We start from the raw sequence: 27504 nt of genomic DNA, 5'->3' as shown, positions 1-27504 counted from the left end.
TCGCAAAAAAATAACATCTCTGGCTTTGAATCCTACAAATCAACCGTCTTGTTGATGTACAGCCGAAAAAGACAATTTGAGATAAAGATACAGCAGAACTGTGTAGTTCAGACCTGGACCGAAATTCTGTGGTAAATGATGACGCCAAAACTTCCGAGTTCAGCACATGAGAGACCCAACATACCTCATATGACCTCAGTTGAGCCAGAATTAAGCATTAACTGAGTGTATGTTGCTTTTTGTATCTTTGTGAAGAGATCTGTCCCAACAAAGTAAATAAACACACATTCACACATTGATAAGCTCTAACAGTATGATCATTCCTGCTTTTCGTTGTTGTACATGTTAGTGTTTTATTCATCCTTTATCTGCTGCTTGTCGTGATGTGCTCGCCAAGGTGCAAAATGTACTGAAAGCCACATTCAGACAAATGTTTGTGTTATATGGGCTAGCAAAGCAGCACAGGCATAGTGCTTTTTGTTGATTAGATGTCATAATCATTTAGATTACCTTCTGTAATTCAGAAAGCAATGGACATTCTAAGACTAACTGGTTTGCTGTAGCCAATTGCAGCTGATTTTTGGCAGAAAGTGGGGTGCACCCTGGCTGAAACATTTGTCTGAAACCAATTTTTCATACAAATTTATAGAGTACCTCAAGAGTAGTGTCGGCCCGGCAACCGCCAGCCTCACAGTTTTGGGGTCGAAGGTTTGATCCCAGGTCGGTCCATACTGTGTGGAGTTTGCATGATCTCTCTGGGCTTGCGTGGGTTTTTTCCAGGTACTCTTGTTTCCCGCCACATCCCCCAAACATGCAGGTATGAGCGTGAGCGTGAATGGTTGTCCATCTCTTTGTGCCCTGCGATTGGCTGGCCACTGATTCAGGGCGTAAAGGTGGTGATGCCTGGCCTGGTGCCCCCCATGCCTCTTGTCAGGATAAGCAGTTCAGAAAATGAATATATCAATGAATCAACAGTAGTGAACATTTAACATTTCCAGTGAAAGATGTTTAAAATTGGCACGAGAGGTACCTTCACATTAGAACATTGTTGATAATTTAAAAATACATAATTTTGAATTGAATTGAATGCTTTTATTGTCATTATTGACACTAATTATTCAATTGATTGTTTAAATGTTAGAATTATATAGAGATTCTATACTTTTGCCATTTCCACCCTTTGTAATTCCAAGTGTTTTTGAACGGATTGTGTTTTATTGTGTGGATACAATATTTCTACTGCGTGAAAGAGCTAAGCATTTTATAATGTCCTGTTATCAATGTCATAGAATAAATCTAACCTTTAAGAAAATATTGTGCTTTTGAGTCAAATAGAATAGAACAAAGAAACAAACAGGCAAAGCAAACACAACCACAAACAACCCGCTCTTTTTTTCTTCCGAGCAAACCACTATTTGCAGCACACTCATGTGTCATTAGGTATCCCCTCTTGATTGTAGGAATTATATTGGATGACATCATGCTGCAGCTGACTAGGACCAAACTCACCAATTTTGGGGTTGTGGACTGTTTCCAGGGAGATGATATAACACACTCCAGATGAGCCCCTCCAAGGATTGTCTCATTATCACACACACCGCAGCTGTACCGCCACTGACTGTGCGTTTATGGGTGCGCTACGTGTGTATATGAATACGTGTATGTGTTTGTACATGTGTCTGTGACCATTTAAACTCTACTTGCAGTCAATTACCAGAAAATGACTTGTGTGGACTGTTTTTCCTCCAGAAATACTAATTACAGGGTTTGGGTTAAGGTTAGAATTGGGCTTGGGATTGCAGGAAAGTCCAACATTGAGTTGTTCCATGTGGACAACGTGAAAGCAAGGGTGGCGACTCAGTGAACGCACTCCAAATGTAAATGCTGCCTCTCAGCCACCCCAAACTATATATTTAGATATTTAGAGTTTGTAGTCATAAAATTGCATCATCTTTGAAGATATATTTTTTCATATTACAAGAACTATTACCTTTTAGCTGAGTCATCGCTACTGGGAACACATTTAACCATAATTGTAAACCTTTGGAAAACTATTGCAGAGTTCATAGCTCTAGTTTCTCCAAAAGGAGCACTGATGCGGTGTGGAAATCAGTTCAAGAATGTGTTCATTTGATTTGACCTAATACGGACGTCCATCGTCAAATACGCTTAAAAAAATATATTTTGATAAAAGACAATATCACATCAATATGATGTTCAGGTCAATCATTTCCATATAAATGTTGTAAATATCATAAATCAAATGTGATGATCACATTTTATTTTTCATCGGATATTATTGCTGTACTAGTTGCTATTATTAACATGACAGTTTATATATATATATATTTATATTTATTTATATATATATATATTTTTTTATGTATAAATATATTTATATTTTTATTTATTTATATATATATATATATATATATATATATATATATATATATATTTATATATATATATATATATATATATATATATATATATGGTGAGGTTAAGGGGAAAAGGGATAAGTGAATGAATCATAATAATATATGTATAACATATCCATAATTATATATAAAACATATCCACGCAATTCCAATTTGAAAGTAAAGTCCGAATCACCCCAATGTATAATGTACGTATATGTATACCGTTGTTAAATGTTAAAATGAATCAGTAGTGGAAGCCTCATATGAGCGAGTCACCTAAACTTGGGTGCCACAAAACCTGAGTGGAAAAACATTTGTCATCTTTGTCAAAGTCACTAAGCACACAGCTTTAATTTTCCATCACTTTGGGTGCCTTTGGCTCTAATTGAGCATAAAAGCAAGTAATTTTTAGAGGAGGTGTTCCATCTAAATGAATTTTTTGGGGGGAAAAAGTTTCTACTTTCTTCTTTCTCTACAGTTCATTGCCAGATATTACAAAGCCTCGCCGTGGGCTGCGGGCTGGTGGACCCCTGACTGACAGAGTCCTCTATGGAAAATGTGTAAATTATATATTTACAGCCAGAGTGATACGCTTGGCCTTGAGTTACGGCCTTCAACTCAACCAGTGTACCCTGAGACTCATTTTGGTGGTCGTCATCAAGTTACAAGCCAAGGAAATAAAAGGTAAGAGAATCATCCAATTTCAAATTGTTAAAATGTATCGTCTTAACCACGCTGTTCTTTATATCCCAAATGCCGCAAATGAGAAACGCTTAACATGAATTTATGATGGGGTTCATATTGCTTTTGTGCATTTATTTCCAGGGTGTACCTGATTGTATAATATCTATAGGACAGTTGTAATCACAGGCCTGGATAGTGTTTCACTCTATGGAGGATTCAATTTTAACTGTTTGCAGTCCATTACAAAGAAAGAAAGAGAATCTATCGATGAGGATATTCATACAGGTGACACCAGGTGTATGATGTTCTTAGACTATGACAGTGAAACGGGAGTATGTCCCGACTTTTTTTGACAAAATCATAAACACCTTGTGAACTGAACATCCGATGTAAAAATCAATGTCAAAAATTGACTGCCCGTTAGGTGAAGGTGTAGCCTCTTTGTCGCCCAAAGTCAGGCGGAATTTTCGCTTGCCTGTGACCCTGTTGAGGGTGGTAAAGAACAGGTAAAAGCAATATACATCAATGGTCAGACTCTTTTGAAGTTAGATGTTCAAATGAAGAGGAAAAGGGGGACGTGGAGGAGGACGTAATGGGGTTTCCGACAGTAGCCCAGACCTGACAGGTTCCTTCATATCCGACTTTATTCAGTCCCATTGAGGGACTCCACACATGGTAAAACCATCACAGGCACTCAAAACACACAGACTCCCACACACTTGCGCACACACAGAGGACACACATGGCCTCTCCTGGTCTCGATCAGGAAATGGTTTTTACTTCTATTTGAAAACACAAGAAATAGAGTGGGGGACAGGTAGTGGGGCGCTTGGCTTTCTGTAAATAATTTGTGCCACTGCACACTTGAAGATTTAGACCAGCTGGGAGTAGGTGGACAGTAGAGCAGAACAAGGTGTGCTGGCAAGTTCTCCTGATCTTCCTGTCATGTGATGATTTGGCAGCGATTTTGAAACCACTCCAAAGAGGCTGCTCCCTGACAGTTAAATGAGTGTAGCACTGCAGTAAGAAGTTGTAAGAATCCGATGAAATGCAACTCAAACCCATGCACATGGAGACAAAGTGTGTCTCGAGTTTCCACACATCGCCGCACATCGCCCTCTCCCACCTGGACTTGGCTAACACCTACTCGATGTGAGAGTGATGTTTATTGACTTCAGCTCAGCATTTAATATCAGAGTTTCTGCCAAGCATGTTCTAAAGCTGAGGAAGCTAGGACCTAACTCCTCCTTCTGCAACTGGATCCTAGACTTCCTGTGAAGCAGATTCCAGGTGGAATGATGGGCAGCTTCACATCCACTAACTTCACTAGGAACACCTCCAGACACACAAACACATTCAGATGTAGTTTGTTCAGTACGTCCACCACAGATCTAATTTCTGATAATTAAATGATGAGACCAGACCACACACAGATGCACGCACACACACACAAGGTTACCTTCAGGGCAATACATGCGTTTTTTACATCTGCAAAACCTTAGACCTGAGCGACAACTGCAGGGAATGATCATCGACACACGTGTCAGACTCATGATGGAAAGTCAACTTTTGTTTATTCCTTCCCCAGACAGACTGGCCCAACAAGTTCCCCCAAAAAACCCTTAAATGACCATCTTTCCTGTGAAACTTGAGAAATTTCACTGTCTTCCAAGACCCCTGCAAGCATCGACATATGAATCATTGAGTTCATCCTAATTTGGCTAATTAGGCATCTCCACCTGGTTAGACCATCTTTCAAGCGGACAACAGTGATCTCGTGAGAATAGTGAAGTCACCTGACTGTGTTCACATCTGGTAGTCAAACCAAATCATCTGAGTTCTTTCCATTTGTAATCAAATTACTGACAAAGTCTGTACCTATAATCCAAATCCAATTGATGTTTCCTTACGGCCTGGTATATTTTTGTACAGAAGGCAGATCAGATAGGAAGATATCACTAGTGTTATGATTCCTGATGGGTTTTTTTACTAAAAAGATGCCCAAAAATCTCTAACTCTCAATCTACTCAGATTTGTTTGTGTGCTGCATCAGATGAGTGGGCCATATTTGGCTAAGAACTGGGGAAACCAAACGACACAAATCTCAGCAAGGCAGTAGGAATGAATCCAACTCTCCACTGTCAAAGCAGGAAAGTATTTCATACATTTACCACCATATCCTGGATGTCAGGAAAGTAGCCCCTTGTGACTGGAAGGATCCACTCTAGTGTAAAGAACTCGACCCTGAATGCCAGCGATGTGGCGAATATGCAGAGCATTGGTAGAATTGCTAAAGAAGCAAATGTGGACCATTTTTAAAGGTGCAAAACACAGTTTGTACTCAGCCAACTGCTTAGTTTTTTCATCCAACTGTTTGCAAATATACTGTGATAATGGAGGTTTCCATGTATTAGCCGTTTGTTCTTGAGGGAAAACAAACATGCATTGTGACTCAAGCAAAAAAAAATAGTCTAAGTCACTTGCCAAGAAGGAAACAAAATAAGACATTAAATGACAAAGAGGTTTATATTTTATTTCAATGTCAAAGTGGCGGCCCAGGGGCCAAATCTGGCCCGCCGCATCATTTTGTGTGGCCCGGGAAAGTAAATCATGAGTGCCGACTTTCTGTTTTAGGATCAAATTAAAATGAAGAGTATAGATTTATATTAAATTTCCTGATTTTCCCCCTTTTAAATCAATAATTGTAATTTTTTAATGAATTTTTTCTGTGTTTTTAGTTCAAAAATCATTTTGGAAAATCTAAAAATATATAATAAAAAAAGCTAAAATAAACATTGTTTTAGATCTATAAAAAACTGAATATTCAGGGCTTTTAATCCAGTTCTTTTAATCCATCTATAATAAAAAATCTAAATATTATATCTAATATGGTCCGGCCCACATGAGATCAAGTTAACGTTAACGCGGCCCGCGAACCAACCCGAGTCTGACACCCCTGATGTAACTGGTGTTAATGTAAACATGTGGTAATTGTCAATGATAATGTAGCTTTGTGATAAAAAATGAACCGCGTCATTATCAACGGAGGACTTTCAGTGCCAGCAAGGCCCTATTGTATGTGCTTCCCATAACACCATCTGTACATCAATAAACTCTCAAGTCTCAGAGTGACCAGAAAAAGGAAAAGGCCAATAGCATTTAATGCAGAGACTAATACTTACAGCAGAAGGTAGAAAATCAGCTGTTAGTGCTTATGGTTTGAGATGATTTTGGAGGTAACTGTAGTAAAAGTAACTGATTGTGTTAAACATAACATCAAACTAAAGTGATCGAAGGTCCTTGACCTCAATCAAAACTGAATGATTACATACTTTTGTAAGATAAAAAAAATAATCGAAACGTTATTCAAATAATTGATTTCGTATGGTCATAAAATTGGTAATTTACACCACTTGTCTTCGTGTGGACACTTCTGAATCGGATCGGAAGTGTCAGTCTCTTTGCCGAGTGGTCAATCGGGGAGAGTCAACATCCCCATATCATTCTGTAAATGAGAAATGTGTTCCATGTGCCAAAGAATGATTTTTTTCCTTGCAATAACTGACAATTATATTTTGTGTAAAATGTTATTTTCCAAATCAGCATTGATCAAAATTTATCGTGGAAATTATGGGCAAATGACCGATGTGACCGAAAAGTAAGGTTTGTGTAAGGAGTGTGTGTATATCATCTTTACTTCAGACCAGTTTGACTTCCATTAACAGAGGATATGCTTACAAAATCAACCTATCGTGTGAACTGTACTCATCTGGGCTTGTTAAATTGGAACTTGAGTTTAGTCAGGATTGTTGGACACAAGTCAGAGGGTGTGTGGGGGATGTGTAATTTTGCCTGTTGCCACTAGAAGGGGTAATGGAAGTGGGTGGGGAGGGGGCAGCCAAATGCTCCCATAATAACCAGCAGACATGACTCATTCAGCATAGAACACCACAGCAGCCACAAGCAGGTCTCTGGCAGACGCGTAACTGAAAACTAAGCAGCAGAGTTTGTGAATGGGATTCGAATAATTTCATAGCCCTATTTCTTGATGCACTTAAAACTGTGCCACAAAAGAGTTTGCATTGGCTCATTTATTGTTTAATTGCGGTGTCTAAGCATATTATTGATAAGATATAAAGGTTTCACTCAAAATGAGGAAGCTCTTGGCTTACTTTTTGTTCTCAGTTTGAGTCCCAACGTTCTGCAATGATTTTCTTGGCCAAAGTCCCACTCATCAAATCATCGTGTCGAGAGCCTAAAAAGCAGCACAAAAACAACATATCACCTTGTCAGAAATGATTTTAGCCCTGATCCTCATCATTCTTGCCCAGATTTCCCCCATGGAGAGAGCCACTCAGCATGAAGACTAACACATGTTGGACAGGCATTATTTGCTTGTGTGGACTATTTCCAACGCCAGTGAGCCTGGGGCGCTTAAGGGTCTAATCTGTAGGCATTGGAATAACACCCAAATAATATATATTTCCAAACAAAAAGAATGTCACGGGAGGAACTGCGAGTGGTCACATTACATAAAAAGTGCAGGCAGGAAGTGTTTTGCAACAGTGGAAAAAAATTCAAGTCCACACTGACCACCAGACGGTCACACTTCATCTGTGGTGAGGGGATGGATACCTTCCCCTCCATAAAGGTTGGTTACGCTGTCATAAATTTGTCCATTATTCATCTTGTTTCTCTCCTCCCACACGTTTGTATTTCTTTTATCATTTTGCTTGTTCGTCTGATAAATACAACACTTTAAAAACAAGATACTTTTTGCCCAAAAAAGGAATTGTTTTGATCAGTTTTTCAGAGAGGCCGAATTTAGATCTTTATTTTGAAGTCACAAGTTCTCCCCTCACACACCAACACTCTAGACCAGGGGTGTCAGACTCGGGTTGGTTCGCGGGCCGCGTTAACGTCAACACGATTTCATGTGGGCCGGACCATTTTAGATATAATATTTAGATTTTTTTTTTTATAAATGGACTAAAAGAACTGGATCAACAGCCCTGAATATTCCGTTTGTATAGACCTAAAACAATGTTTATTTTAGCTTTTTAAAATATATTTTTAGATTTTACAAAATGATTTTTGAACTAAAAACAGAAAAAAATGATTAAAAATTTACAATTATTGATTTAAAAGGGGGAAAATCAGGAAATTTAATATACATCTATACTCTTCATTTTAATTTGATCCTAAAACAGAAAGTCGGCACTCATCATTTACTTTCCCGGGCCACACAAAATGATGCAGCGGGCCAGATTTGGCCCCCGGGCCGCCACTTTGACACGTCCTCTAGACAAAACAAAAAAAAACCTCAAGGTTCCATTACCACTCTACTCTTGGTATATTATCACTCTATAGACGCTAGTGACTACTATTTTACTTTGCCTCCTTTCCTCTTTTTCAACCTTAACCTCATCATCTCTTTTTTTCCTCCTCCCCAGATTCACTCTTTCCTCTCTGTTTGTGGTCACTGACACTTAATCGAGCTCCATCCATCTGTTTCTCTTCATTCATTTAGCAAGGTCTGCTTTTGATTAAGATTACATCAGACTTTGACCTATTAGCGTGTTGCGTTCCTTTTGAAGTCATTCTGTGGTTACAGGTTAAGCTCAAAGCCCTCCACTCTTCCGATTATATGCAACCCATGCTGTATTCTGAGGAGGGCGAATGTAGTCAGTTCTCAGAATGTTCAGTCCTTTATTTTAATTGCTTTTAAAATTTTAATTTTAATTTAGAATACTAAGTAAATCTTTTTCTTTTTCTGTCACGTGGAGAGTCACGAAACGAGTGCCTGTCTGCGACCCATTTTAAGCCCCAAACCATAACCCACCCATGCAATCTGTAAATATGAATATATTGTACATATAACCTCATATTCTACCAACAAATTCCTGTTCCTTATTAGGCTAACATTTCAAAGTCAAACTCAGCTTCCCTCACTAAACACAATGCAGATGTCATTTATTAAGTACAACAATTTTAGGATACTAATGGAGAATGAATAGGCTTTTTATTTGATACCATCACCCTCATTAGAACACTAATATGGTATTGTGAACACATCAAAAAGAGGGCTTCCATTTCCAGATGTTGATCACAATATAACTTCTAAATAACATTCATCCCAGCTTCTCTTTTTTGGTTTGGATGACTTGAATGCCAGACTATTCACTTTATGGGTTAATGGTGGAATGATGGGGGCCTATCATGATGCTAAAATGACATCTATTGGCCATAATCTGCCAGAGCTGGATGTTAAACTCATTGAGACTCATCAGGCTAAGCGGACACGGTTGACTGAAAGGTCTTCCACCTCCTCAAGTCTGTTAGAGATGGATTTCTCTCCTGACTTTTTTTTAAATTAATTCAGTTAGTAGGGGATGTAGAGTATTTCATGCATAGGGTCAGGCGGCCTGGTGTGCCAGTGGTTAGTGTGTGAGCCTCACAGTCCTGAGGTCAAGGGCTCGCCCTGTACGGAGTTTGCATGTTCTCCCCAGGTTACGTGGATTTTCTTTGGGGACTCTGCTTTCCCCCCGCATCCCAAAAACATGCATGCTTGGCTGGTTGAACACTCTAAATTGCCCCTGGGTATGTGTGTGACCGTGAGTGGTTGCCTGCCTCCTTGTGGCCTCCGATTGGCTGGCCACTGCTTTAGGATGTCCCCTACCTGATGTCACCTGGGATAGGCTCCAGCAACCCCCGCAGATGTGTAAAGGTCAATTTTATTCTTATTTTTCAGAGATTCATTAGATTGGGATTTTCGGGGCGGACTATAATGGAAAAGTAAAACTAAGAGGAGCTACATCAGCCTCTATCATCTCATCTCATTTTCTGAACCGCTTTATCTTCATTAGGATTGCGGGGGGGGGGGGGGGGGGGGGGCAATCCCAGCTGTCTCCGGGCCAGAGGCAGGGGACACCCTGAATCAGTGGCCAGCCGATCGCAGGGCACAAGGAGACGGACAACCCTGCACACTCATATGCATACCTAGGGGCAATTTAGAATGTCCAATCAGCCTACCATGCATGTTTTTGGAGTGTGGGAGGAAACCAGAGTACCCGGAGGAAACCCACGCAGGCCCGGGAAGAACATGCAAACTCCACACAGGTGGACCAACCTGAACTTGAACCCAGGCCCCCAAGGCTGTGAGGCCGACGCGCTGAACACCCGCTCTACCGGGCCGCCCCAGCATCCATCAGTAGATGATCAATTGTGCTGTAGAAAGGTTTATAGCTGATTCAATTTTTAAAAGATATTTTAACTACATTAGATCCTATTGTTAAAATAAATCTTATTCTATACATATCACTACTATTGTATCTGACTAAGATGGAAATCACTTTGCACAACCCTTGTGTGAGTTTTCTCTCAGGAGTCTTGAGAATTTAAACTAAATATCTGCATGTTGAGCTTTATTTCAAATTTATTATGTAAAATATTGGATTCTTCCCTCTGGAGATGATTGGAAAAGCAACAAAACAGCACTTAATGTAGAGTGAACTTTTGATTTGTGTCTCTATCAGATGGCCAGAACCACCACTTCGGCTCAATACTAATGTTACTCTGTGGATGCGTTAAAGTGAATAAAAGCTGATAATATGTCAAAGTTAATAGCCTGCCGTGCAGCGCCAAGAAAATCAACCCATGCAGATTGAAAACTTAATCCTTTCTTTACACTCAAGGCTTCCTTAACAGTCAAGGGGGTTAAAAACGCAAGAAAAGCTTTGACACGTCGACTCAGAAAGTTGGCTTTGCATTCCTAACACAAATTGTATACAGGACTTATAAAACAAAGAGCGACTCTGTCATATTTGCAAAAGATCTTTTCCAGTGATTATGTGTGTGTATGTATATATATATATATATATATATATATATATATATATATATATATATATATATACACATATATATGTATGTATATATATATATATGTATGTATGTATATATATGTATATATACGTATATATACATCTACTACATATACATATATATATATATATATAAATATATGTATATATACGTATATATATATATATATATATATATATATATATATATATATATATATATATATATATATATATATATATATATATATATATATATATATATATATATATATACTAATACTTGAGTATTACTCGATGGCTAAACTATGAAAAGTAGTGTGACTTGAAGTCCAGGACATACGGCATATAAAGTTGCAGACAAAAAGTGAAAGTGTGCAAAGAGAAGGAAGCCATTTTATGACAGATCCTATTCAAAGTTGTTTTTGTCTTAAAAAGAAAAAGAAACAATTTTAATGTTATTTCTTTTAATTAACACATAAAAAGCAACCAAAACTAGTGCACTTTACATGCAGTAAAAATAAAATCAAAACACACAAAAGATTAATTCTGGGACAGTAACTTAGTTGACACCCACAAATAGGGTCATCTCTTCACCTTCCCTACTCTCTCTGATCCCTCCTTTTCTCCTCTCCTCCGCCTTCCTTCAATTATTCTGATCACCCAGCAACTTTCATTGCTCTGGAAATAACCCTATCTCTGTTGAACTGAAGCATTCTGAATGAAGATACTTTGCTTTAGGGGGGGTGAGCTTTTTTTTCTTGTCATATGACATGATGCAGTCTATGACTTTGTTTTCTGCTGCTTCACTGTTTTCATCTCCTGTGACTTTCCAGGGTCCGCAGAGATGTTGGCAGGTGCATTACTTCTCTGCACATTCATTACAACTTTACCAGGTAGGTGATTACATCCAATAAAGATATTTTATCATTTAAAACAAACTACTAAAAATAATAGTGTATTTACATTATTTTAGCATAATGTCAGGGAATACAACAAAAGAGGTCATTTAAATGAACAGAAATGCTGTTCCATGTCTTTTAATGAAAAGTACGTATCTCATAATAAAAGGTATAAAATATGGCCTTGTACGATTTATGATCACATTTAAACAGCATATTAATCAAGAGTCTGACATTCAAAATTAATAAGATCCTCCAATCATGTGCCCTTGCCTTTACACTCAGGTTATTTATAAGTATTGATTGTCTTTTTGTGCAAGCTAGTCGCCCTTGTTGGCTGCAAGCAGCACAGAATGTCACTATCATTCTCAATGCTCCTATTTGATTTGATGTTGTTTGACACTTAATTCTCCAAAGACACATATTTTTGCCTGTGTGTTTTGGAATGGAATACTCCATTTTGTCTTGGAGTATATATTCCAAAGAAAACCTACCAAAGAGCATTTTTCCTGTCAATAAACTATGTGTCCATAGTTATATTATCACCCGTAAAGCAGACAAGAAGAGACAATACAGCAGATATTCATCATTTTTCTTCTGGCGTATCAGAGGAATAATCTATATTCTGGTTAATGCATGTCTATAAACATTTATGTTCACCATTTTACACAAACAACCATTTTATATAGTTGGAGCTGAACTCGTTGGATTAGACTGAATAGATCTTTTGGTGGCCTTGTGCATTGTGCTGTTAGTTCTTAGAACTACACGTGGATGTTAACAAACTGTATGATTGTTCTGCAGGGGGCCAAAGCGGGTGGAGCGTGTCGTTTTCTCGAAGAGAGATCTGTGTGTGGGCAGGAACTACTGTCACACTGCCTTGCCGTTATGACTATCCATCAGGTATCTCAGCTAGTGGATTCTAGCGTCTCTTGGGGCTACAAGGAAAAAAATCCCTGGAGCCCCCACCCATGCATACTTCAAAAATCAGTTTTTTTGCACCCAATAAATACCGAAAAAAAAGTGCAATCCCACATCAAAAGAAAAGTGCATTTGGTAGACGATGTATTTATATAAAACATTTTAATAGAATCAAATGTCCAAATAAGATACACTTAAATGTTAAATTTTTCACGAAATACATGTGGTCTAATGTAAGCATCATGTGCCCCTACAAGAGAGTTTGCCAATTGTTGTTGTTCCGGTGGAGTAAATTTGGTCAGCTGTGCTCTGGCCCCGCCCCTGTTCCCTGCATTTGTTTTCATGCTCATGGTACAAGCATAATACGCTCCACGACCAAGCTGGTGCTATGTCACTATGGTCAATTTAATGATCCCAAGAGCAATAGGTGCATGAATATTGCAAAGATGATTAAGATTGTTTTTTAGTTACAATGATGGCAATATTGCTGTATATTGGGTACTATAAGGCACAACTAAAATAATGTTCTCAAAAGCTGACAGTGCGCCTTATAATGCAATGTGCCTGATAGTATGTGGATGAATATTGGTTAATCATTGTATTAAATTCCCTTTAGCACAGCTTTATTTAGTTGATGTATAAACACAACTTCTAACCCATTCCACTATGGCTCCATCTAGTCGACGCATAACATAATCTAGTACTACTACTACCACCACCACCACCTACCACCACTACTACTGCGTCTTGTACCCCGTGCGCCTTATACGTGAAACACATTTTAAGATAGGCCATTTGTTGAAGGTGCGCCTTATAGTGCAGAAAATATGCTAATTTAATATATTTCCATGTGTTCATTAGTGTGGCTATATTTGCATGCATTTACAACTTCATTGCATTGAAATGTGAGCTAACACACTTTTGTAACTAATTACGGTAGCAGCTCTCCTATTGAATATCATGATGTTGTACAAGTGGAACAAAAATGTTATGGCCAGTGGATGCATTTTAAAGTCTTTATAATCACTCTTCATCACAATGTATGCCTTCCTCCTGCATCTCTAGATACTATACTATTATTGTATAATATTAGATTAATTTAGATATGTTAATTTTACGTGATATTTTTTTCATCATCTTTCCAGGTCACACAGTAAAGGAAGTCATGTGGTTTCGTGTATCAGCAAGTGGTCGTCGGGAGTTCACCCATCACACAGACCAAAACCAAATCAGCCTGTCTTATCGTGGTCGCACACGGTAACACATTGGACAGCAGATGCAAAAAAAACTGTCCTGTATTACTAATATTGTAATTATGAGTCAGAGAAGGTTTTGGAGCCCAGTTAAAAAGCATGAGATGAATTTGACCCTCATCCTCAGATCAGTCATAATTTCTTACATTTTCCCTTCAAGTGGGGTTTGAATGCCAATACTTGTGTCCATATTCTGCATAGTTTTGAGACAATCTCATAACCTTAAGCCTATGATTACTTTTCACATTCTCTTCTGATTGCAGCTACATCGGCGGCAGCTTCTCCAGCTGTTCTGTCCAAATTCGGGCTGTCAAGCTGAGTGACGCAGGCCAGTACCACTTCAGATTTGAGACAGACCAACCACTGGGACGATGGACCTCTCCAGACACCATCACTCTTGACGTAACAGGTTGTTCTTTTGCCAACTAAAACTGCTGAATCAGTTGTGACAGATACTACGGGTGAAATTCAAGACGTCTGTCCAAGCAGCACTTTTCTTGCCAGGCATTCACACAAGCCTTGACTTTGGTTTTGTGCAAATGTGTGCATTTGTCAGACCTCCAGGTCCAGATGCATCCAACCAGGCCAGCCAACATGTTTGGCTTTGGGGAGACTGTGTTTGTAGGCTGCCAGGCCACAGGATGTGCTGCACCAGGAAGGAGCCTTGCATTGTACAGGTGAGTGGGTGCAAAAGTGCAACATGTTCATCAAGTTTTCATTTATCCAAAGCAACAATACTAGAGACCCGGTTGGGAAAATGAATGGATGAATAATTTTAACACAGGAATGGTCGAAACCTGGGTTCCTATGAGAAATGGATGACTATCAAACGCTTTGACAGAGTGCACATTGGCGCATATATCTGTCGACCAATTCCACCACAGAATGTACAATCCCCGCCCCTCTCGTTGACTCTTGGCTGTAAGTACTTGCAGACGAAAGTTACACCACATCAACTCTCTTTTTGTGTTAGCAAGTGCCCCTGTATGTGGTCTTCTTGTATGAAGAAGTTTAACATGGATGCTGAGAGGAGGCTTATCTTCACTCAAATCTATTATATACCATATTCATGACAGCCACAGTTTTTTAAAAACACATGACATTGTGCTGATGTATTATTTGTCACCTTCCCAATCAGATGTTCCTCATTCTACATCCATCCAAGTTTCACCTTCAGGGGAAGTGACAGAAGGTGCGTCGGTCACTCTGTTGTGCAGTAGTGAAGCAGCCCCTCCAGTAGAGAGCTTTGCCTGGTTTAAAGGTACTGCATAGACAAATGATGCAATTGTGAAGGACATGATCGCATCATAATGAGAACTGCTCCCATAGTATTTTCGTTTAAACAGCAACCAAAATGTTTAAAATGCCTTTTAAAATAAGGTTGTTATAGTGTCTTACCCACCTGTGGTCGAGTGGTTAGAGCACCGGCCTCTAAATTGCCCATCGGTATGAGTTTGTGCGTGAATGGTTGTTCGTCTCCCTGTGCCCTGTGGTTGGCTGGCCACCCATTCAGGGTGTCCCCCACCTGGTGCCAATATTTGGCTGGGGTAGGCTCCAGCACCCCTCACGACCATTGTGAGGTGAAGCAGTTCAGAAAATGAATGAATGTATATTTTGATAATGGGCAGCCAAGCGGATGAGTGGTTAGCGCGTCGGAATTTGAATTCTGGGTCCTGCGTTGAAATCCAGGTCACTCCACCTGTATGGAGTTTGCATGTTCTTCCTGGGCCTGCGTGGGTTTTTTTCCAGGTACTTTGGTTTCCTCCCACATTCCAAAGCATGCATGGTAAGCTGGGTGAACACTTTAAATTGCCCCTAGGTATGAGCGTGAGTATGAATGGTTGTTTGTCTCCTCGTGCCGAAGTCAGCTGGGATAGGCTCCAGTACCCCCCGCAACCCTTGTAAGGATAAAGTCGTTCAGAAAATGAAAGAATAAATATTTTTGATACAGTAGGAGATGTATGATGTGTAACATTTGGGTGTTTCCTCCTCGTAGACATGGAGACTGGGAGCATCCCAGACAGTTATGGGCCTCAACTCCACCTTTCCCGCCTCAAATACACTGATAGAGGAGAGTACTTCTGTGTGGCGCGAAACTCCCTTGGAACCGAACGCTCCAAACCACTTCTTCTCAACGTGACATGTACTTTTTTTTCTTTACTCTTTGTTAAAAAGTAAGAGAGTTAGACTCAATGGTAATTATTAGAATAATATGTCCAAACAACTCGGAAGAATGGGAAAACTAATTTTAACATTTATTTTAGTAAATTGATATAGTAGGTTCACAAAAATCTCAGGGTTTTTTGTTGTTGATGATGTTTCTGTTGCACTCGCAAAATTCCCAGTTCTAATGAGCCAATCCTGAAACCCAAAAAAATAGCCGCGCATCCATTCATGAGATGGAGCCACACTGTGCATTTTGAATTGTAGTTAAAAAACCAAAATTAAAATAAGAGAATTTTTACAAATCCACACAAGGACAAAAATATGCTTGTTAACATAGACCTCTCATTTATTCCTCATATTTTTGGTGAGTGTCTTATTCTGAAAAGGAGTCAATTAGTTGCTTTTTCTCTTATTTGCCACTTAATAGGGCGAAAATATTTAGGTATTTTTTTAGGAATTATTTTGATTAAGGGCCTAATATATTTATGTGGACCTGCTTTTTGAACATCTCAAGAGAACTTGAGAGGGTTTTCTAATATCAACAGTATCAGTAAAGAATGTCACATATGGAAGGTACTTTAGGCTGTTTAAGTCACAGAGTGTTCTTTGTTCCTTTTTAGTCCCCCCAAAAAACACCCGTGTACTGATAACACCGCCTGGTGACATCCGAGAAGGTACCTATGTGAACCTCAGCTGTGTCAGCAGTTCCCACCCTCCTCCCAACAGGTGGTATTTCCTTGAAAATGATCATTATCCACAAAATCCACTTTGTGTCACTGCCGTCTGCTCCGTCTTTGGTTGTGTCTTTCATTTGGTTATTGTGGTTGTTCTTTTTTTTTTTCATTGAAATACGCTGTATTTGAATTGGCATTTTTCAAATATATTACCTAAGCAGTTTAACAATGGCTGTACTAATGAGTACATTATTTATTGCTCAATCCTATGAATCCGTTTTATCATCATGATCATTCTCATCCGCATTTAGGTATACTTGGTATCGCATCCTAGGAGACCAGGTGTTAGATAAAGGAAGCGTCAAGAACTTGATGTTCCCATCAGTGCGTGCTCACCACGCTGGTCAGTACTACTGCACGGCATGGAACCGATTAGGACACCAAAGTTCTCATACCGTCGCTCTCATCGTGTTGTGTAAGTCGTGTTTGTGTGTGTTTGATTAAGACCATACTGGTTAACCAAGGGGCCATCAATCAGAGATGACCCCAGGAATGGCGTGTCACTTGTCAGATTGTGCATCTGCCTCCCCTCTTCAGCCACTTTCTAGTCAAACTTTCTGTTTCTCGCTGTCCAACAGCCTCGTTTTACCCTCCGCTGGCAAGGTTTAGTCCACTATTTAGCATGAAAACCTGATTTGTATGTCTTTTTTTTTGTAATCCACTTGCTTTATTGGTCAAATGTACTTTATCTTATACTGTGATCACAAAAGCATATGTATGTCTAGAGTACAAAAAGTGAAACCATGAAAAAAATTGAGCTATCTACTATTCTTTAGGAATCTTAATCTTATTTTTTTTTTAATTAACCCATACATAAAATTAAAACAATCTGCGTTTTCAGAATAAAAAATGAGACATGGTTTGTCAGTTTCAACCCAAAAGAGCTACAAATAAGTCTAAGTTATTATGTTTTCATTCATGCAGACCCTCCCAAAAACACGTCAGTAATGGCTCGCCCTTCCAGTGTGGTGGATGCCGGCCGGCCTTTGACTCTGACCTGCAGCAGTCAAGCTAACCCAGCTGTGGACAACTTCACTTGGCATCGTTTAACACACAATGGAGCAACAGTGCAATGTTAGTCGAATTATTATTACTTTTCTGAAGTGGAATTGGAATTTATAGCTTTATTGTCATTGTACGAGTAGCACAAAATGCCTTCCAAGTACAGCACAACCGAGCAGTTATAACATCACATACTAGATTGGAGAGATACAGGCCAAACTTATTGCACAAAGGGCCACATTTGGGTGCAGGTTTTCGTTCCAACCTATAAGAGCAAACATTTCCACCAATCTGGTATCTTAGAAGTACAATCATTGGACTGCAGTTAGGTGCTTCTTGTTTCAGCAGAAAACTAATTAATTAAACTGTCTGTGTTGGATCGGTTGGAACAAAAACCTGCACCCACAGCGGCCCTCAAGGAGCGGATTGCACAGGTCTGATATAGGGAATGGACAGTGTTGGACAAAGGGAGCTGTCTCAAGAGATGAAGGTAGTCGTATCCTTGTGCCGGTGGTGGGAGGGTGGGGTGATGGATCACGGATGGACCCTTCGCAGTGTTCAGTCATAGTTCAGAGTTCATTCAGTCCAGAGTTCAGTTCAGTGTGAGAAGGAGGAGGGTGGGTTCCGAGCTGGGGCATTCACTCATAGGAGATTTCGCCAAGTCCAAAGATAAGGGATTATAGTTAGGGTTTTTGGCCGTAATGTTTTATATCACAGTCCACTGAATTTTGTGCCTTTTCTGGCCTCTCTCAGACCAGACTGCCCCATCCCTGTCTAGTTGGCATCCCTCCAACGAAGGAGCTCGAGCACCGTGTCCAGCTTACGGTTGATCCCAGTAACTTGATCACTTGTTGCATCCAGCTTGCGATGCAGCTCCCCATCTGAACGCACAACCCTAGTAGAGCCTTCAATAAACCAAATTGGGGAGCTGATTCAATTCAGAGCGTGCTGCTAACGACCTTCTGAAATAGCAGGGGGCAAGGGTTCCACCAAGACCAATTAGTGTAAAACCCACCAACGAGTCCAATTAGATAGGAATCTTCCCCCTCCTCGGCGTACAGATTTACCAGACACAGTCCTCCGAGCTCCCCAGGAATTCCCCATTTAAATTCCGCCTGGACAAAGCTGGTACCCCCCCCCCCCCCCCCCGGTCTCCTCAAAATGTTGTCAAAAATATTGAAAGAACTGTTCACTCATTTTTTTCATTCAAAGTGGACAAATCTCAGCCCATTAGACAAAACCAGACATACAAAGACATACACTACACCTCCACTAAATTGGAAGAGATCTCTAACAAGATCAACTAAAAAACAAGCTAAACGTATCGAGGCACTACTCATTTGTTTACACTCTCTCTCCTCTCTGATGCAGCGTGGGGCAGCCGGACTGGACCTGTGTTCACATTCTCAGAGGTCGGGCCTGGAGAAAGTGGTCAGTACTACTGTGAGGCTCGAAATCCCATCGGAGTCCACAGCTCTCCTGTCCTCACAGTCCACGTTAGAGGTACACAAACATTACAACATGCCCTAAATTGGCTGCATGGTGAATTGAACATAGGAAAAATAGGCAGTAGCATTACAAATATTTATGGGATGGCTATAAAGATTCCTCCTTTAAATTTAACCCCAATTTAACTTTCTACAAGTTGTCCTGCTCTCTGTCCAGGACCATTACAGCAAACTTTGTCCGTTCATTTTCCCATTGGAATTATGACTAATTTCTGGGAACAAAATGGCAAGTAATTACATCTCATTTGTTCTACTAATGGTTTATTTGCTTCATTTGTTATACATTAAACATGATGTATAAATTCACCTATAAACCTTCGTGCAGTGCATTACAGGAAAATCTAAACAGAATTTACTCTAAATATGAAGGCTTGTTTTTGACAGCAGCATGGAAAGAAAGGAAGCTCCATGCTGTTAACTTTAGCAAACAGTGAGACACAAATTGTTGCGGCAGAATTTAGAGAAGGTGTGAGTCACACTCAAGTACGTACAGCCTGGAATCCATTCTAGTATACTTCATTTCTGCCCTGTGTCACATTTTACTTACACTTTTGGATGGGAAACAAAGAGTCTCACCAACAAGGTTGCTGATCTTTACTCCAGTATACACTCGAAGTTGAATACGTAATAATTAATTTCATGGCATTTGAGAGGATAAGTGCAGGGAACCCTTCCAAGTCCTCTATTGACTGTGTTGCATCTGTTTCTATGAGTCATGGTGAGTCATGTAAATCCTTCATACTTATGAGGGCGGAGGAAGAGGAGATGAGGTGTTGTGGAAAATGACTATTTGAGGCTAGACAGCTGAAGAAGGGAAGCTGGCGTTGGAAATCGTAACTGGAAACACAAGACACGAGTCTAGACACTGGCAAAATGATGCACAGCTCTTTTTCCATATCTCTAAACTCTGTCTTACTCTATTTTTATGTCTGCTCAACTATGTCTATACCAATTATTTTCTCCTTTCTTCTCTGCCATCACCAGGGCGACTAAAGGTTATTGCCTTGGCATCCGCAGTGGGCGTGTCTGCTGGACTCATCACTTTGACAGTGGCCATTATGATTAGGTAACATTGAAAGCCTAACTAAAAATTGTGATTCGCTTTCAAAGGGAGCCCGCCAGGATGTGGCAGTTATACTAGCTCAAACCCAAGTGCCCATTTGCTTCCTGATAAAAACACAGTGAAAACACTTGAGTTGTTTTTTTTGTGGGGAAGCATTCAATTCAATTGTGGAAACAAGATTAAGATAGGAGTTAAATATAAATACAGTTGTGGTCAAAAGTTTACATACACATGTGAAGAACATAATGTCATGGCTCTCTTGAGTTTCCAGTTATTTATACAACTCTGATTTTTCATAATGCCCAGCAATATGTTTGGAGGAGAAAAGGTTAGGCCTTTAACCCCAAGTACACTATGCCTACCGTCAAGTATTATGCTGTGGGGCGCAGTTGGGTGTTCCAACAGGACAATGAGCCCAAACACACCTCAAAAGTGGTAATGGAATGGCTAAATCAGGATAGAATGAAGGTTTTTGAATGGCCTTCCCAAAGTCCTGACTTAAACCCCATTGAGAACTTGTGGACAATGCTGAAGAAACTAGTCCATGTCAGAAAGCCATCAAATTTAACTGAACTGCACCAATTCTGTCAAGAGGAATGGTCAAAGATTCAACCAGAAGCTTGCCAGAAGCTTGTGGATGGCTACCAAAAGCGCCTAATTGAAGTGAAAATGGCCAAGGGACATCTTACCAAATATTAGCGCTGCTGTATGTATATTTTTGACCCAGCAGATTTGATCACTTTTTTCTATTCACCCATAATAAAGTCATAAAAGAACCAAACTTCATGAATGTTTTTTGTGACAAAGAAGTATCTGTTCCAATCACTCTATCAGAGAAAAATCTGAGTTGTAGAAATAACTGGAAACTCAAGAGAGCCATGACATTATGTTTTTCACAAGTATGTATACCTTTGACCACAACTCTAAACTTGATGGTGTGATCACAATTTATAAATTAAACTTGAGTTCTAAGCCGCTGTTGCATATCAGCTTGCTGTAGGTTGCAATCTAAAGACAAGTTTGTACTTAGTTACTGAAGAATAATAATGCAAAACTGGCATTTTATATATTCATTTATTTATAGATGTGATGTTTGTTCATTGCTCACAGTAAGAACATGCACACCGTTGACATGGAACCAGTCGAGGCAACAACCAAGGTATGTTTTCTCGCTGTTGTTCTTTTTATTTCAATATAAGGTAAATTATTAATCCAAACACATTTTGACAATCTCATGTCGCTTTGCTTTCAAATAGTGTCTCATTGCAACTTTAATAGACTTATTATTGTAATTTTGGTGTGTGTTTGTGCGGCCTGGTGGAGCGAGCGAGTGATTAGCGCGTCGGCCTCACAGCTCTGGGTTCCTGGGTTCAAATCCAGGTCGCGTCCACCTGTGTGGAGTTTGCATGTTCTCCCCGGGCCTGCGTGGGTTTCCTCCAGGTACTCTGGTATCCTCCCACACTCCAAAAACATGCATGGTAGGCTGATTGGACACTCTAAATTGTATGGATGGAAGTATGGATGTGAGTGTGCATGGTTGTCCGTCTCCTTGTGCCCTGCTGGCCACCGATTCAGGGTGTCCCCTGCCTCTGGCCCGGAGTCAGCTGAGATAGGCTCCAGCACCCCCGCGACCCTAATGAGGATAAGGCAGTTCAGAAAATGAGATGAAATGCGATGGTGTGTGTGTGTGTGTGTGTGTGTGCGTGCGTGCGTGTGTGCGTGTGTGTGTGTGTGTGTGTGCGTGCGTGCGTGCGTGTGTGTGTGTGTGTGTGTGTGTGTGTGTGTGTATGTGCGTGTGCGTGTTAGCGACCCTCAGTTACAGCTGAGACCTTGTTCTACGAGATGAACCACCCAGTGGTGCCAGTGAGAGAGTCCTTAATGTCTGACATACCAGTGAGTACATCAAAGTATCGTAAAAGGTTGCATAAGGCAACAACCATTAGAAGACATCCTCTTTTGTGCAGGAAGAACCTGAAGATTTGAGTGACAGCTCGCACCCTGCCATTGTTCCACTTAAAGATGCTCCTCCAATCACAAGAGCTGAAAAATACAGCCCTGACTCCAAGTACATCACAGTCCATTACTCAAAGTCAACAAGGTAATTGATTTAATGGCTTCGTTTGTTATGCTACGGTTATGCTTGTATTTTCGCACTCTGTATTTATCATTAATTTGGCATTTGAAGTGCTGAGTGTTGACAGTGGAACTGCAGGTTTATATTGTAGCGTCATCATCTCATTGTTCGCACTTTTCTTCATTCCGTGTTGTTGAAAAGGAAAGATTCTTCATGTGCTAATACTGATGATGTGATTCAGATGTGCTCATGAGCTCATATACGTTTGTTGCTGATGTTGACGCAGGGCGGAGAAGCTACAGGCCCAAAATCAGCCATTTGGAGGCGATAGGAAACCAAAGGAGTGCAACAAAATTGTTTACAGTCTGCTGCCCCGCCATCATCTCTAGTGACCTGGGAGGGCTCGTAGGGTGTAACATGCTGTACATTTTACAGTAGGTAAGTGCATTGAGTTGAATTCAATTTTGGTGACACTCATGACCACAGACGTGGTTCACTTACACATCTAATTGGCTCACAGATGAATGCCAAACATTTGAGAAGGTCAAATGCCTGGAGCTCATTTTCATTGTAAACTACATTTCCCAATAAACACACACAGTAGTGTACCTGAATGAGTTCAATGAAAGAAAAAAAATAACTGTTATGATTGGGTCAAATGCAAATTGAAAGTTAGTATATAGTGACTCTGAGAAGGTTTCTGTGAATTTGTGTGCCAATGAGTGGTTTTTGAAACACAGGTCCTTTTCATTTAAGAGTGCCAAGTTTTGGTTAAAAAAAAGAAAATAACATTTTTAAAAGTTGAATTTTTTTTTAGGAGTTCAGACAAAACATATCCAAACAGATAGAGAGGCACCGGAAGATTTCTGCAGGTCTTCAAAACAGCATTTGCCATTTTTAGAAGTTACAATTGTCAATGCTATGGTTTGGTTTAAGGCAAGGGTGTCAGACTCGGGTTGGTTCGCGGGCCGCTTTAATGTCAACTTGATTTCACGTGGGCCAGACCATTTTAGATATAATATTTAGATTTTTTTAATAAATGGATTAAAAGAACTGGATTAAAAGCCCTGAATATTCAGGTTTTTATAGATCTAAAACAATGTTTATTTTAGCTTTTTTAATATATATTAACTAAACTAAAAACAGAAAAAAAAATATTAAAAAATTACAATTATTGATTTAAAAGGGGGAAATCAGGACATTTAATATACATCTATACTCTTCATTTTAATTTGATCCTAAAACAGAAAGTCAGCACTCATGATTTACTTTCCCGGGCCACACAAAATGATGCGGCGGGCCAGATTTGGCCCCCGGGCTGCACGTTGACACATGTGGTTTAAGGTTAATGGCTGGATGGTTCTTGTTCACAGTTCACAGCTATACCTAATCTTCAAATTAAGGATGTTTTTTTTATTGCAACAAGCACATCCCATTCCCTAAATTCTATACCTCTTACTGTACCTCTTCATTAGCAACAATACATTTTTATTTAGTATGATTTCTATATGTAATTTGATAAAACACAATCATTACAATCAATATGTTTACGTTCTGTTATTTGAAAGTGTGGTGTCTGATGTTGTCCTGCTCTTTTCCCAACAGTCTTTCCTTGGTGGATCAACTATCTTGGGCCTTATTTTCAAGAACATTGAACATTGATTTCAAACAATCAAAAAAATAATTTTAGAAAAACAATAATTTAAACCATATCCATCCCATAAAGGGAGGTTATTTAGTGAGCACTCTAACCATTGCACATTGATTTTTCCCAATCAGAAGTTTTCTCATTAAAATTCTCTGTAAAAGTCAGTACAACAGTCAACAACAGAACAGATGATTATCGATTTCATTATCCAGGAGCTCATAAAGTATGTTTACACAAAACTCGAAGAACTCCACCATGTGTGAACTGCCAAATCACAAAATACTACGTGCAAACTTTTGTGCTGGCAAAAAAAATCAATCAATCAATTTCGTATGTCCACGTATGCTTATGAAAGAAAGGCAATTTCGGTTTGTCCTGGACCAGATTTAAAATCCAGATAAACTAATGATAAATTTAAAACAAAAACAAAAAAACCTATAACATTAAGCCTGTTTCCGCTTTTTACACTTGAACACTTCATGTAAATAGATGACAAGTTAATTTCCCAGCAATCGCTACTGCTTTGTTTTAAGCGATGCCTCTTTAAATCTATTGTAAAAATATATGTTTTTTCTATTTTAGTTTATTACTGCTGCATTGGCCCGCTGTGTGTCCTCCACTACTGAAGAACCCATACTTACTCAGCTGGAGTTTTGCTTTTAACTGCTTTGCTGATAAGTTCCTCGAGATAATTTATGTTTTGTAACTTTTCCTTATTCACCGTGGTATTAAAATTTTGGGACCTGAGAGGCCACTCCACAGGGCCACACCAACCAATCCAAGCATCTGGAGACGGCTGATCTGACAACTGTTGCGCATAAATACCAGAATGAGATGAAGTTCCGATTTGCTCAAAGTAAACTTTCAGAAACAGTGGTCACTACAGTGAAGAGCTATTTATAAATTGGGCCTCAACACCTTGATTCCTTTATAGTGCAAGTGACTTCTTTTTTTTTTACACTTAAGACCTTTAACTCATTAAAGGCTAAGAGACTATTTTTGGTCATTGAAAAAATGCCTTTTTTATTTAAACAAAAATTGCAGTCTTTTGAATTTATGAATACAGTTACAATCTAAGGCGGGGTGGTGGTGGCTCGAGTGGTTAGCGCGTCGGCCTCACAGCTGTGGGGTCCTGGGTTCAACTCCAGGTCGCGTCCACCTGTGTGGAGTTTGCATGTTCTCCCCGGGCCTGCGTGGGTTTCCTCTGGGTATTCTGGTTTCCTCCCACACTCCAAAAACATGTATGGTAGGCTGATTGGACACTCTAAATTGCGCCTAAGTATGAGTGTGACCGTGAATGGTTGTCCGTCTCCTTGTGCCCTGCGATTAGCTGGCCACCGATTCGAGGTGTGCCCCGCCTCCGGCCCGGAGTCAGCTGGGATAGGCTCCAGCACCCCCCACGACCCTAATGAGGACCAAGCGATTCAGATGAGATGAATTACTACAATGTTAATGAAAATTCATGAATAAAATTATAATTACTAAACCATATCAATGCCTAAAACTAAAAGGGTGGATATTTAGTGGTCATTGAAAAGTTGTTTTTAATTTTAACAAAAATTACAGTCTGTTTTAAATTCATGAAAACAGTTTCAATCTACAATGTAAAAAAATTTCATGAAGGAAATTATAATTACTAAAAAACAGAAATACACACTGAACACAAGTAATACTCTAGAGCTGATTTTTCATTCATATTTTGAACCGCTTATCCTCACAAGTGTTGCAAGGGGTGCTTGTGCCTATCCTAGCTTAGGCAGAGGACACCATGAATAATATTTAAATTATTGCACCACTCATAGCCAGCTGGGATAGGTTTCAGGCACTTACTATTGAGAACAAACAGATAATGAAGGAATGTCACTGAATGGGGGCACTTTGTGTTTTTCGTGTGTAAATAAAACTACAATATTGTGCAAATACTACATCAAACTAGCAGGGTTTTTTTCTTTGATGTAAATAACACCAAAACAGTCAGGTCAGTCTGACCAATGTCATCTTATCATACACCGTGCTAGTTTAAGTCCACTTAAAAAGCAAGCAGTCACAATTTTACTCCTTTCATGTACTGTTGCTCCAAAATAGTTACCAGATGTAAGAAAATACTAACAAGGAGAAATAGTTATTCAAGTAACTCTCACAACTCAACTTTTTAAAATGTATTTAATTATATAAAATTAAACAAATTTCATATGGAGCCGTTATACAGCCATCAATCACTTTATGGTGCAAATATTTTGGAAAAATATTTTCCATTATTTGCCTTTTATAAGGGGAAGACAACTTTTTCATGTTAAAGTTACATCATTGTATGTTCAGTTTGACAAGGAGACAAAAATAGATAAAAAAATATTTAGCCGTCTGTCTGTCTTTCTGTTCTTGAGTACGTGATTCATTACAATGTGAACATAAGGAGCCACCGATTATTGGGAAATCCATAGAAGAATGAATAAAAAAAAAACATGCTACATACACAAGACATGTAAATCATTGCAGTATTAACAGAACCACCTGATATTGATACAAATATTATTGGTCTATCCACTATCTAAAAAGGATATCAAGGCGTGAAGATTGAAACATAATTGCCATTGCACATGAAGCTATTCTTTAAAATCATATTTGTTTGCTCCAAAAATAAGCAACTCTACATACAGAAGAATTATATTGCACTCCCAGCACCCATGGGACTATATAGCACAAAAGTTTACAACTGTCCATCTTTGGGGGTGCACTACTTGCTTTTTAGAGAGGTGCTAGTTCTATAAAGCACACTACTACAATTTCACATAAAAGTGCTTCGGTGGGACCATCATTTGCAATTGTGACCGGACGTTTGGTCGCCGGACGTTTGGTCTCCGGACGTTTGGTCGCCGGACGTTTGGTCGCCGGACGTTTGGTCACCGGACGTTTGGTCGCCGGACGTTTGGTCGCCCGGAAGTTTGGTCGCCAGACGTTTGGTCGCCCGGGTGAATATAATTTTGAGAGCTGTCCGGCGACCAAACGTCCGGGCGACCAAACGTCCGGGCGACCAAACGTCCGGGCGACCAAACGTCCGGGCGACCAAACGTCCGGGCGACCAAACGTCTGGGCGACCAAACGTCCGGGCGACCAAACGTCCGGCGACCAAACGTCCGGCAACCAAACGTCCGAGCACCATTTGCAATCAATGGTCCTCTGTTTTCATAATGCCTGGAGAAAAATAAACTTGCATAGTTTAAGTATATTCTGCTGAACAGAACTAAATTTCTGAAGAGAGTGTGGATT

The 27504-nt window shown here is 39.6% G+C and overlaps 1 protein-coding gene across 2 annotated transcripts; it reads left to right on the top strand.

Moving 5' to 3' along the window:
* The first annotated feature begins 17019 nt into the window (after positions 1-17019).
* On the top strand, positions 17020-25626 carry LOC144073407 (B-cell receptor CD22). Of its 2 annotated transcripts, none has more exons than XM_077599183.1 (9): positions 17020-17357; positions 17867-18016; positions 19316-19447; positions 20437-20518; positions 21626-21674; positions 22322-22408; positions 22480-22613; positions 22876-23027; positions 24820-25626. In XM_077599183.1, the coding sequence occupies exons 1-8, from the start codon at positions 17255-17257 to the stop codon at positions 22976-22978; spliced, it is 840 nt and encodes a 279-aa protein (XP_077455309.1). In that variant the 5' UTR covers positions 17020-17254; the 3' UTR covers positions 22979-23027; positions 24820-25626. The 2 variants fall into 2 exon arrangements, with proteins under 2 accessions (XP_077455309.1, XP_077455310.1); XM_077599184.1 differs by having other exon boundaries at positions 24195-25626.
* The last annotated feature ends 1878 nt before the right edge of the window (positions 25627-27504 follow it).

This window comes from Stigmatopora argus, chromosome 4, assembly GCF_051989625.1.
Source record: "Stigmatopora argus isolate UIUO_Sarg chromosome 4, RoL_Sarg_1.0, whole genome shotgun sequence".
NCBI classification, from domain to species: domain Eukaryota; kingdom Metazoa; phylum Chordata; class Actinopteri; order Syngnathiformes; family Syngnathidae; genus Stigmatopora; species Stigmatopora argus.
The sequence above is the reverse complement of the archived record's forward strand: the minus strand, read 5'-3'. Positions and strand labels throughout refer to the sequence as shown.

Excerpts from the sequence above, each read along its gene's own strand:
- LOC144073407 (XM_077599183.1), top strand. The coding sequence starts at position 17,255 with ATGTTCCCATCAGTGCGTGCTCACCACGCTGGTCAGTACTACTGCACG. Across the intron at positions 19,448-20,436 it reads CCTCACAGTCCACGTTAGAG|GGCGACTAAAGGTTATTGCC; the intron begins GTACACAAACAT and ends TGCCATCACCAG. Across the intron at positions 22,614-22,875 it reads CATTACTCAAAGTCAACAAG|GGCGGAGAAGCTACAGGCCC; the intron begins GTAATTGATTTA and ends ATGTTGACGCAG.